At 43.0% G+C, this 13,376-nt stretch overlaps 1 protein-coding gene across 1 annotated transcript in view; it reads right to left on the bottom strand.

Annotated features, from left to right (window-relative positions):
• FBXO16 (F-box protein 16) overlaps positions 1-8,317 on the bottom strand; it is a 32,995-nt gene extending 24,678 nt beyond the window's left edge. The window contains exons 1-2 of the mRNA XM_035895452.1: positions 8,222-8,317; positions 2,638-2,673 (exon numbers count right to left, since the gene is read on the bottom strand). Coding sequence (XP_035751345.1) covers positions 2,638-2,673; positions 8,222-8,317 — 132 coding nt within the window. The remainder of the gene's footprint in view (positions 1-2,637; positions 2,674-8,221) is intronic.
• Positions 8,318-13,376: the final 5,059 nt, after the last annotated feature.

Consider the following 13,376-nt stretch of genomic DNA (forward strand, 5'->3'; position numbering starts at 1 on the left):
CAGGCCAGGTTGGCCGGGGCTGTGAGCAACCTGATCTGGTTAAAGGTGTCCCTGCTCACTGCAGGGGGGTTGGACTAGATGACCTCTAGGGGTCCCTTCAAACCCAAAACATTCTATGATTCCATGATGATCATTCCCTTCCTCTTTTTGGACATCTTTTGTGTGTCATTGGAAGGATGTTATTACGTCTTTTCTCCATCTTCCCTACAGTAAAGGGATTGTTTTAATGTTTTCTGGACCTGGGACTGTTCTCACATATGACTTGTTCTCAGAAGTATCTCCAATTGGTCCTCAGCTTTGTCAAAATTCAGGGACCAGAACTGTGGATGGCTCTGCCTTTCAGATAGCCCTTTGGGATATTTCCTTTTATTACAATTGTAAGACACTGTCAGCTTATATTCAGTTTGTGATCCACCATAATTCCCAGCAATTTTTTATGCAGAACTGCTGCATACTTGGGTTTTCTCAGATCTGCAGTTTTTGTAAATGTCATTCTTACATGCAGCACTTTCCACTTGTCCTTATCAAACTGCAGACCATTACATTCTGATTTCTAACCTCCAAAGTTTCATTAAATCCCCCCAAGCCCAGTATCATCTGCAGATGAGTGTGTACTTTCCATTCCATCATCCAGATATTACTGAAAACTGCACTTTGGACGGACTTCAGCCTTCCAGTTTCAATACAAAGCATTTACAACTGCCCTGGCTGTGGGTTCCCAGCCATACAAACCCACCCTTCAGCAGTTTCAGTTAGTCCATAATTCCTGGGAGCACTTTGAGAAGGTCATGTGAAACGATGTAAAAACTCCTGCCCAGAGCACTGTGATTTCTTGACACAGTTTCTCTCAAAACTCAGAGTGCTCCAGGCTTTGCATACCAGATATTATAACACCACAGGCTTTGAAGGGAGTTAAGAGCAGCTTTTGTGCTTTCTGCACCCTTTTCATTGGTATGATGGATGACAGAAGCACAAGGAGAATTAGCTCTGAAGGAGTGTGATGAGAGCTACTGATCTAGCATCATATGAAGGGTCAGAAATTTAACCTTTCAGAAGATGATTCAGCACTCTTATGTCTGGCTGGAGGAAGGTTGTTTCCAGATTTTGGCTCTTTCAGTGGGAGTTCTAATGAAAACATTCTTGTCCTTTTGCTGGTATATCCCACAGGCATTTAAAAACATCCAACAATTTTCAAGAGACAGGTTTTAGGTCTGTCCGTTACTGACTATCATGCTAAAAGGTGGTTTTTTGAACAATAGTCATTCGATTATTTTGTTTTCTTGGTGTCCACAACATTCCTTATTATCAAAATGCATGCATGTCAACAAGTTACAGAATGCATGTTTCCTATAAAGATGAATAATCCTTATGAGTTTAAAATCAAAATACTTGCCCGTAAAGACCAGTTCATATACAAAATAATTCCATGAGTGACTTATTAGGCATAAAGAATAGGTATCATAGTTCAACTAAAGTTACTGTGCAAATACTTTATCAAAGAGTTCTGATAAGGAGCATCATTTCTATATTTCTGTTTAGCTTGTGTATCAGATGTGACCACATAACTGGTTCGTTTGTTCCATCTATAAAGATGTGCACAGGGCTCAACCATACAGTCATTACCGAGCCACATTAACACATTCAGCTGAATTCTCTCATTTATTGCGATAAAGTCCCTATGTCTGCATTCCTGTTGGCATAGGAGACTGAGCAGATTACGGCTGCTTTCCCATAATGGCCTGTAAATTCATTTTGCCGTATAAAAGAAAAACCACAATGCAATATTTAAGGGGTGAGTTTAGGACTAGGGCAAATCTTGTGCCATGGCATGCTCTGTCATCAGCTTCCTGGGTAGGTCAATCAGAATTCTATTTCTTTCAAGCAGCCAACTCTGACTCCCTTCACAGGCTACAGAAAGAAATCGGCAGCTCTAGGTGGCCGAGCTTTCATCCCACATTAAATGAGCTGAATTACCCTCTGGAAGTACTGCTTTCCCTCTGCTGACTCTCCAAGGAGCCTGTGATGACCAGACCAGCCAGGCTTAAATATTATGTTTCAGACATACACACCCAGCCAGAGAAACCCCATCCTGAATGCCTAACTTGGTCATTTGTGGTTGGGGTAGACAAATCATATCCCCTCTCCTTCTGTGCCTCATTTTCTCATCTGCAAAACAGGGTGACAGCACTTTCCCATCTCCTGTTGGAGCTGTGAAGATAACGACAGTAAGAAATTGTGAGGTGCTCAGTGATTACAGTAGCAGGAGCCATCTGTGTGCACTTGGTAGATAAAATGTCATTTATTATGGGCTTCAGAGACCTGCTTGCAGGCAATGGCAATACCTAAACATCCAGTATCTTCTTTGAAGACTTCACAGACTTTTCCCAAGGTTTCTTATCCCATTTCAGATCATTCTGATGATGGAATATGGTTTTCCGAGTTCAGAACTTACAAAATGTGGGCACTGAGGGAATTTACGCCTTTACCTTCCTCAAAAGTAGAGCAGTTACAGCTCACTTCCACATCAGGAAAATGAATCCCTTTTCCAAAATCATTTTACATTCCTATTTTAGTAATCTCTTCATCAATTCGGAAATCTAGCTGTAGTTAAATATAAATTTAAAGAGAAAAGTTTACCCATTTTCCAAGCAGGACTCGTCTTTCTTCGAATACCTATAAAACATAGACACACAAATAAAATTGAATACTTAAAGGGGATTCAATACGTCCTAAGAAAAATGCAGCTTGCAAAACAGTCTACAAGATATAAACAGAATCACTGAACGGAAGAGTTTGGAAGCAACCTGTGGAGATCCTTTAGCCCAAACTCCCTGCTAGGGTCAACTAAAGTACGTTGCTCAGGGCCACGTCCAGATGGGTTTTGAATGCCTTCTTGGATGGCGACTCCACAGCCTCTGTGGCAACTTGTTGCAGTGTCTGACCACCCTCACAGTAAGAACACTTTTTCTTATTTTTAAATGGAATTTCCTGTATTCCGATTTGTGGCTACCACCTCTTGTCTTTGCAGTGGATGCCACCAAAAAGAGTCCGGCTTTGGTTTTTTTACCCCCTCCCATCAGATATCTATACACATTGATAAGGTCCTCCATGAACCTCTCTTCTCTAGGATGAACAACCTCAGATCTCTCATCCCTTCCCTATAAATCAGATTCTCCAATTCATTAATCATTTTTGCAGCCCTACACTGGCTTTTTTCCAGTAAGTTCACATCTGTCTTGCACTAGGGAGCCCAGAAACGGACACAGCATTCCAGATCTGTCCTCACCAGTGCTGAGCAGAAGGGAAGGATCACCTCCCTTGACCCGTCACCTACACTCTTCCTAATGCAGCATAGGATGATGGTGGCCTTCTTTACTGGGTCATGGTCAACTTGGTATTCACCAGGACCCCTAGGTCATTCTCTCCCAAGCTGCTTTCCAGACAGTCAGTCCATTTCTCCAGCCTGTGAAGGTCCCTCTTAGTCACTGGAACAACCTGCTCAGGGACATGGTAGAATCCCCATTGCTGGAGGTTTTCAAGACATGATTGGACAGGAAGCTAGATAATTGCACCTAGGCTCCCTTTCCCACAAAAAGTTGGACCTTTTCAGGTCCTTTCCAACCTGGGCTGTTCTATGATTCTATGATTTATGAGAGCACAAACATCTGGTATACTCCTCCCAATTCTGTATCATCTACAAACTTGCTGAGGGTGCACTCTGCCCCATCATCCAAGTTGTTAATGAAGATTTTAAATGATCCTGGCCCCAGTGTCAGTCAGTTTTCAATCCACCTCACTCTCTGTTCATACTTCATCAGCTTGCCTATGAGGATGTTATGGTAGACATGGTATGGAAGTATTGAAAGCCTTGCTAAAGTCTGAAAGAAAATCAGTTTTCCTGGACCTCTCTTCTCTCCAGGACCACATCCCATGTGATTCTTCCACATAGATCCCTGAAGAGGTCAAGGTCTGCTCTCCTAAGTCCAGGGTTGTGATCCTGCTATTTGTCTTGCTCTTTCCTCTCAGTATCCTTAACTCTATCATCTCCTTGTCACTGCCACCAACATTGTCCCTGACCTTCACATCCCCAACCAGTCCTTCCTTCTCTGTAAGTATGGGATCCAGCAGAACATCTTCCCTTGCTGGTTCCTTGATGACCTGTGTCAGGAAGTTATCATCAATGCACTCCTGAAACCTCCTGGATTGCATGTGCCCTTCTGTGTTGCCCTTCCAGGAGATATGAAGGTGGTTAAAGTTCCCCATGAGGACCAAGGCCTATGAACATGAAGCTTCTTCCAGTTGTCTGAGGAAGGCCTCATCTACTTCTTCCTGGTCTTCTTCAACTCTACAGGCTGGTTCCTGTGGAAGGTTCCTTTCACTGAAGAAGACTCCCTGAAGTTCAAGGGCCATGTGTGCGCGGCTGTAAAGGACTGGCTGCAATGTGCTACCTCTCATCTCCAGCTCCCTTCATTGCAGCTGCTGCACACACGATGTGCCAACATAGTGCTCTGCTCTCTTGGGTATACAGTGATGCGTGGTGTCTCATGTGCTTTGGTGAGACCAGAAGCTGGGCTTCCCACCTCTTTATTTTAGAAAGTTCAGTTGGAGACACGGGGTGCCTGAAATCTCCTAGATGGGTAGCTATCACACAGCTCTGGTGATGGCTTCAATCTTAACTCAGCAAGACTGTTAGGAGTAAGACAGTAAGACCAGTCTTTGTTCCGTGACCGCTTTACAGTGACAACTAACAAGAAGGATGATCAGTATCAAAATACGGCGGAGGATTTATGACCTTTATCTATAGGGAGCTAGATCTGAAAGCATTAGCACATGGCTTCCCACTACCACAAAACTGCCTTCTATACTCAGGACTGTGACCTGGGAAGTGAGAAAATGCTGTAGATGATTTTTCCAGAAGACAGATCAAAGAGGAAAAAGCCCAGCTTATAACTGCACATAAAAACAGCTATTAACCACAACTAGGAAAACATGCTTGATCATTATAAACTCCAAACATGTTATTGCTATGACAGCCTGCAAAGAAGGTTCCTGCAGAGAAAGACATGATCGGTGCGGATGTCTGGTACAGCGGTTGACAGTGTTAGCTCTGTCTCTCTCAGCAGGAGTGTCTCTTGCGAGGGGTGGAAAATGACATTTCTTTTATTTGTATGCTGACAGTTATTATTTGCTTTATTTGCATGTGGGACACTTGGCAAAGTAAAAAAAAAAAACCAAAACCCTAACAAGATGAATTTGGAAAAGGATTTACCACAAGCAAGCGTTGAACAGCCAAAGACCTAAGTTTTGGGCTGGATAATTCAAGTGAAGCAGGGAGCTATTTATGTAACTGAAAGCAATGTTAATGGTCTTTGATCAAAGAAAGTCACATATTTGCTTTCAGCATTCTTGGAGATACATCTGAGCCAACTTTGTCAGAACGTTCTGCCTACTCCAGGCACTTGGAAGCATTAATTAGCAACAGAATGCCCCCAAATTGATATAATCACCCACTGCCTTAATCAAGCCCATGTTTACTGTCCTCTCCTCCAAGGCCTTGGAGTTATACCTATAGTGTGCCTAAGCTGGCTGGCCTTGGACGTAGCCTAAGGCCTAGGTTACCCCTGAGATCCACCATCTCACATCCATGTCTTCAGGTGGTTTTAAATAAGCTCAAGTTCAAGACTGTCTGGCCTCCACTCTTTGCTGCAAATACCACTGCAGGCTCTTCTACCCCACACCTGAATTACTGCCCAGCAGAAGGCAAATCATGTCCTGACTTCCAGTCCTTCCTCAAAGGCAGCGCAGCCCAGCACTCAGGAGGACCAATGCTGAAGTCTGCCCAGTGTTGCTGCAGGTCAGCATGCTGCCCTGTCTCCTACGTTTACTTCATCCTTAACTGTAGCACAACCTTGGCATATCTCAGACTCCACCTCTGGTTTTCTGACCATAAATGCTGCATAATTCGACATTTCCTAATTCTGGCTTCTTGACTTTGGTCTGCCCCTGATGGTGATCCTGGCTTTAAAACAATCACGACTGCCCGTGTCCCAGTAGTAACACCCTGGATGGTCTTTTCTGTTCTAACAGCTGCTGTAAGGGCAGAAAACCATAGATGGAGGCACCAGACTCAGGATGTGCAATAGGCAGGAGTGAGCTGGGTCCTACCAACGATGCAGCCACGAGTACTCTTCAGCACGTTTGAAAATCCAGGGAAATCTACAGGAACAGATGTATGGAGTACCCCCAGGATTACCCAAAACTAGACAGGTAGCAAATTTATGCTACTAACAGTTCTTGGGCTTGCTCCTAACAATAGTTTAGATGGAACTTAAGTGCTTCTGCCTTGGATCAGCTCTGAATTCCCACCACCCCCGCCCCTCATTGCCTATTCTACTAACAAGTACATTTCTTACGCATCTCTTCTCTCTATGCTTTCATCTTCTCGCTGTTTTTCACATACCTTCTATCTATAAATCTTCATGCTTTCACTTAACTCAAGAGTCCAGAAATGAACAGATATGATTGTATGAAAATGGCGCCTTCTCACTCACTAGCTCCCTATATAATTATAAATTGGATTATCAATTGCATTATTTCAGCTGCCAGCAATATTTTTGTTCCAACTATTTTTTTTTTCCTGCTAAGACTGCAGAGCAGTATGGTGATATACAAAAAGGAGTTTCGGGCAGGTCAACACTTCAAAACCTGGATCAGAAACAAGCAAACACTTTTTATCATGAATTTCATCACTGAGCACAGGTCTGGGAGCTTAGGATATGTTCTTTCCTACCTGGAACATCATTAAGCGTTGGAGTACACAACAATCCAATACGAGCTCCTAGAAGTTTTGCTTCAGTGCAACATCAGATTGCCTAAGGAGCAGCGGAGTAAGAAGGTGGGAAAGGGTAGTTTTACCCACAGCCTTATGTCTAGTTAGATCATATTTTATTGCACAGTGATGTGCATCTGTAAAAATATGTTTTAAAGGGTGTAGGAAACAGACATTAAAATGATTCAAAGGCTGGAGAATATGCCAGATTGAAAGGACTTCAAAGAGCTCAATCTGTTTAGTTTATCAAAAAAAGTTCAAGTGTTGGCTTGAAGGAGGGTAAAAGTCCTTCCACAAGGAAAAAATACTGGTTACAGAAGAGTTTAATAAGCTAGGAGGGGAAGATTTAAATGATGGCAGCTAACGCTAGAGGCATTCAGACAGGAGACAAGGTTTCATCTTTTCATGGTATAGGGGATTAATCATGAGAAAATTATTAGGGAAGTGATGTAATTTTCATTTCATAAGGAATGAAGGCCCTTAACCCCAAAGGAAGTCTGGATACCTTTGTAGAAGACATATTTTAGCCAAATTCTAGTTACTGAGCTCAAGACTGGGAGAACAGTGCAAAACAAGGGGGCCCAAGAAATTCGGGAAGCCAGACTACATGATGTAATGGCCCTCTCTGGATTAAATTCTATGAATCCTCAACAGAAATTTAAACTGAATTCTAAGAGAGGAATATGCTTCTGGTAATACATGAGCCAAAAGCCCCTCAGTTATGTTAGCAGATCCCAGATATAGCATATGGAGTGGGAGGTTAGGAAATGCATCTCGTTATTTATAAATTGAGTGCATCACTTCAGTCTCCAAAATATCAAGCAGCCTCATCACTGCCAGGCTTAGCAGAGAAGCCAGAGCGTGGGTACTAAGGTCTCTCCTACGAGCTGTGATGGAGCGTGTTGGCCACCCGGAAACCCACACTAACACTCAGTTTGCTCTGGAGTTAAACTAAAGTCTTCTGGAGCAGAAAAAAGAATCATTTGGCGACTTGAACTAAATACTTGTACGCTTTAAACAAGGTGCATTAGAACTTTCCATTTTTACATAACATACTAGTTTTTATGTACGTATACATGACAAAGACTGTATATGTGTTTGATATATACATGCTTCTAATAGTAAACAAAATCTTTATGTTCTTATTCCACTACCCATGACCTACACAGGCAAAAACATAAGTTAAATTTTTCTAGGACTTGTGAATTTGTGAAGTGAACCTAAGAATTTGTCTTGGGATTTGAGAATATTCAAAACCAACTGGACAAGACCCTGAGAGAATGCTCTAGCTGACTCTGCCTTGAGGGGTTGGACTAGATGATCTCCAGCAGTCCCTTCCAACCCCAGCAATTCTGTGATTCTATGAATTTCACCTATTTGCATGGAACTTGCCTTGTCATTCATGAGTTGATGGTTCAGTGGAGTCCATGTGCTCATCTTGGTCTGTAGCTTGGGGCCATCCATGTTTCTAGGAGGTGCAAATGCCATAGATACAGGAGATGGTGGGTCCTCTGACGTCTTGTCAGCACCAGCGGCTACAACAATTGAACAGAACAGAGACCAACGTTATCTCTGTGCTACTCCATTACAGTATGTTAGAGAGATTTTTAAGTTCTTTTTAAGTTCTTTTAAGAACTTTTTAAGAAGGATTCCAGTGATTTCATAGCATAGCAATGATACAAGTAAAATTATTTGAAAGTCAGTTACGGTAAGGCCTTTTATATTCTGTACCCACAATAACGGTGACAGTAAAGGCCAGATTTCCTGGCACTAATGTCATATAAATAATTAATAATTAAGCAGGTCTTTCCCAACACAAATGTTATTGAATATGCCTTTGATTTTTGCTGTATGAATGATGACAACAGAGTATTTGCAGTGAGCTAGAGAGTACACAAAATTTCTCTTTTGAAAATTGGAGAGAACTTGTGTGTCTACTTAAGAGACACTAGCTAGGTTTTTACTGAGTTGATGGGCGCATAATGCCAAGTCCCAAAGGGCTAATTTGTTTCTGTAACACTTTACTGAAAGAATGAAATCCAGAATGGTTCAGAATTGACTGAAATCTCTCAGGGTCCAGTGTTCAGGCAGATTGGTTTTGATGGTTTGGACTGACTGTGCTGCTTTTTTAGTTAAAAATTTCTACGTGAAGCAAATTGGACATTTAACAAAATTTTCCCTTCCCTTTTGTGACACCAAGTAACTGGACTTTGTTCAGACAAAGTAATTTCTTCATAAATTCTTGCCCAAACATAGGAAACCCTTTTTTTTTCCCCTTCATCTTCTAAAGCTGCAGCAGCCTGGAAACCAAGTCATTTCTTTACCACATTAAAAAGTATCTCAGTTCTCTGCATTAAGCAATTTTTCTGTAAACACTTCAGATTGCTTTAGAGCTTCACAGTGGCAAGGTGAATGATAGGACTTTTGGAACAAAAGAAAAGGCGAATCCACTAAATAACTTCAGTACTGTGTTGCCAGCCTACCCTGAACCCAAGCACCTCAAAACCCACCCAGCAAAAGGACCTTTCTAGCTAATACAGCTCTGAGGCTCACAAGACACATCTTCATGAAAGCGCAGTCCCCCATTCCTTACCCAGACAAAATTCCTGTCCATATCAATGGAAGATTAATCTTCAAAGCCCACTGCAGGATCTGTCTGGGCACATCACCTTTTTGATTAGTTTTTCCTCCCTTTCTTTCCTAAGTTGTTATAGAATCCAAGAAATTTGAAGAAAACCAATGAAAAATCTGTTGTATCTTTCTCTCTGCAGCTGGCGATGTAATATGGTCCATGGTTGGGAAATACGTTCATTACAAGAGTCTGAGTTCTTTCTCTCTTTTTTTTTTTTGCTAGAGATCCTTAAATAACTTATTGTCTACACACTGCAATTTTCATTTCCCACAGAGAAGCCACTGAAAACTAAAAGACTTACTGAGGTTTCAAAGCCTCATGGTCTGTAGTTGGCCAATGTTAGAGGCTTCTTGTGCAACTGAGTAGGTGCTTTTGGGATATGCATTACAATGGGATCACTTACTGGTTTTGTTTTGTTTTTCTGCAAGGCCCCTGCCCTTTTCAATGCACAGAAATATGACATTACAAGTTGGAGAAACAGCTCCACTGCCAAAAAAACAGGTTCAGGCAACCATGTCCTGTTTTTCAGGGACAACCTTCTACATTAGTCACAAAACCATCAGTTGTCACTGCAGCACACTCCCAACCCTGGATTCACGTTCCAGTATCCCTACACAGACATACTTGCTTGGTGCTGGAGCAGCTGTGTTCACAAAGCACCCCCGCGAGCTGGCGTGTTAGCAGCTCATAACCCAAAGAGACAGTCATGCCCCTGGACCTTCTGTGCCAAAAATGTGGCTCAGAATACTCCTGGCAGACGTCATATTCCCAGCTGCACAGGCCATAAAACTGCCTAAATTGCGCTTGATGTTCGAGCACGATGTGTAAACAGGGCTGCAAAGGCAGGTACCATCAGGCAAAAAGGTGAGCGTAGCCAAACATTTTAACTTTGTACATGACGTGCCAGCCTGCCATCCCTCCCTCGCTACCCCTTTGCTAGCACAGCCACACAACCACCGTCTACTCTAGTCCTCATCTCCCCAGCTACACTCAGACTGGTGCTAAGGGGAGGGAAGCAACCCCAAGTCCAACCTCAGCGACATGTGTTTACAGGATGAATTCTTTGGTGAAGTCAAGACCGTGCAATGTCACTCTAGAGCACGTATTTTACCAGGGTTTCTCAGAGGCATGCTGTATGTGCTAGGACTCAGTCCGCTTACTTATTATGCAGCCTTGAATTTCATGGGATGCATCAGAGCGCTAGAAAATCTAGAAGCACCTTACCTGTAACATGCATCTAGCCTAAAAATTGGATTGCAAGTTCCTTATAGGCCTTTTAAGAAGAGACTTGGTTTACCAACTACAGTTTAGCTGCCTGTTCCCCAAAGGAAACCCTGCACTTCTGGTCTTCACCCTGAACTCCCTATCCCTGGCAGAATCAACAGCTAATCTGGCTTCTTCAAGAGCCTAGAGTAACTCTGATCAGAGTTAATCTAGGACATGATACTGCGGTGGCTGCAGCAGCTTACTCAGTATGCATTAAAAAGCAGCTGGTGTACTGGGCAGAGCAAGCTGTTTAGCCAGGGCCCCACTTTTCTTCTGCAATAGTCGTTATCTTTGGACTGGCTGCCCGAAATAACATTCCAGAGATTGCTCCAGCTTGTTCTTCATGTATCCTGGGATGAAATTCATCAAGCTCAGCTGATCTGAAAACATTCAACCAGCAAGAGATGTCAGATGAGGTTAACAAGAAATCAAGCTTTAAATATATATAAAGGAAAATGTTGGTTCACTAGCCAAAGAGGAAAAGCAATTGACACATGATACTAAAAAAAATATTGATTACCCTTCTTCTAGGAAAAATTTTAAAAATGTAGGAGCAATTGGCAGGCATAGTAAATACCAATGCAAACGAGATTTGGGGGAAAGACTGAGGAAAGACCAAGTGTTGTGAGTATATACAGTGTTTTGAAGCTGGTTGTGTTTGGTTAACTTCACACCAAGTTGGACAGAGATCTCCAGCTGTTGCAAAGCAGTTATCTTACACAGTTTGCAGCGAGCAGGAGAGCCTGGCAGAGCTCAAATGTTAGAAAAAAAAGCAAAACTGCCTGGGTTACTACAGCCAGCGAGTACCTAGGAATGGTTCATAGTTCGAATGAAAGGATATACTGGGTGGGGATCCAAGAGATTTGTGCTTTTTGAGATGTATGAAGAAGGCATACATTAATTTCACAGGGCAGGAAAGACAAATGGCGTTGTCTATGAGCGAGACAATTTCAAGAGTGATCGAAATCCTGCTGAAGCCAATGGAAAAACTTTCACTGATTTCAGTACAAGTTGGGTCAAGCCCTTTGTTTAAAAAAATGCGACTGCATTTAAGAAAGATTAACAATACATAATGACCATACATTAACTAAGGGCATTGGAATAATTTCCTTTAGCTGAGCTAATCTCTGCTTAACCCTCAGAAATAGCATTCCAGAGGTTTGTGCAAACTGTGCTCAAAACAAGTCTTTCAGAAGCAGACCTGCTTTATTAATGTTTTTGACCACATCTCTATAGCAGTAAGCCTTTGTGGTTGAACAGAGCCTGGTGCACTCAGAGGTTTAAGGATGCCTTTTGCAGAGAAAGAGCCTAATCACAGTAATCCGTCTGACGACTGTGGCACAGCCGAGGCGTTCAGTTGTGAATAAACAGAATTTAACTGAATCAATCTCAAGCTCAGATGAGAAAGTAATTTTTATTGTAAATTGTTATATCAATAGTAAAGCATGTGATGATTGATGCTATGAAGAAACGCTTTAAAACAGCAGTAACAGAAAAACAAGCTAGAATGTAGGCCAAACTATAGGGCATTCAAAATGGAAAAATTCAAAAGGACAGCTCTGGGTGGAAAAGAGAATGTGAAACAGATCTTCCTATGTAGGAGGACACCTAGGAAGATGGCAAGAAGAGGAGGGCAGGAGGCTAAGTGCACATTTGCAATGTTTTACAGCAAGGAGGCCAATGCTGTGCTCCTCCTTTCCCTCTAGCTAGCCCTTAACCCACAAGCTGCAAAGCACCAATATCATCCCGCCTTCCACATTTGTCACTCGCACTGTGCACAGTGACACCCTGTCCTCAGTTAACAGATCATGCAGTCAGAGCAGACATCGCCAGTGTTTCCCAGTACTGCATCAGTCTGCTCGTGGCTGTCCCCAGTCCCGTGGAAGGTTCTGTGACCCTGTCACTGATGTTTGCCCAGCTGGCTTCAAGGATCTCTGTGGCACCAATGCTACAGAATCAATAAACCCCAGAGCATGGCATCGCCGTGGTACTGATAAACCCAAACACCTGAAGCACCTCGTGCCACTGGTATTTCTGCCTCTCCCCAGCACCATCGCCCCTGTGCACCCTGCACTGCATGAGACCAACACCGTTACCCCTGGCAGGGTGTACTAGAAATATCCCTGTGCACAAGAACCCAAGGTTTGAGTACCCCTACAATCCCCCTTACCCCAGGCAGTGAATAACTAATTCTGTGTTTCTCCCTGGTCCATGATGCCCACCAAGGCATCGGTACCTCCATCCCAGAGGCAATAATCCTCACCGACCCACAGACCCAAAATCCCTTGTGCTCGTCCATACCATTGCCCCCTACCAATGCCCTTGCTGTGCTACTTTAACTTCCATATTCATTCTTTTCATAACCATGGCTCAAAGCAGCGTCAGGGAGGTTCAGACTAGATACTAGGAAGCATTTCTTTACCAAGAGGGTGGTCAAACACTGGAACAGGCTTCCTGGAAAGGTGGTTGATGCCCCAAGTCTGTCAATGTTTAAGAGGCATTTGGACAATGCCCTTAGTAATGTGCTTTAACTTTTGGTCAGCCCTGAGTTGGTCAGGCAGTTGGACTAGAGGATTGTTGTAGGTCCCTTCCAACTGAAATACCCTATCCTCTCCCTTTCCTCTCCCCCTCCTCTCCCTTCACTCTTTC

This window comes from Egretta garzetta, unplaced genomic scaffold (assembly GCF_000687185.1).
Source record: "Egretta garzetta isolate BGI_Z169 unplaced genomic scaffold, ASM68718v1 scaffold325, whole genome shotgun sequence".
NCBI lineage: Eukaryota > Metazoa > Chordata > Aves > Pelecaniformes > Ardeidae > Egretta > Egretta garzetta.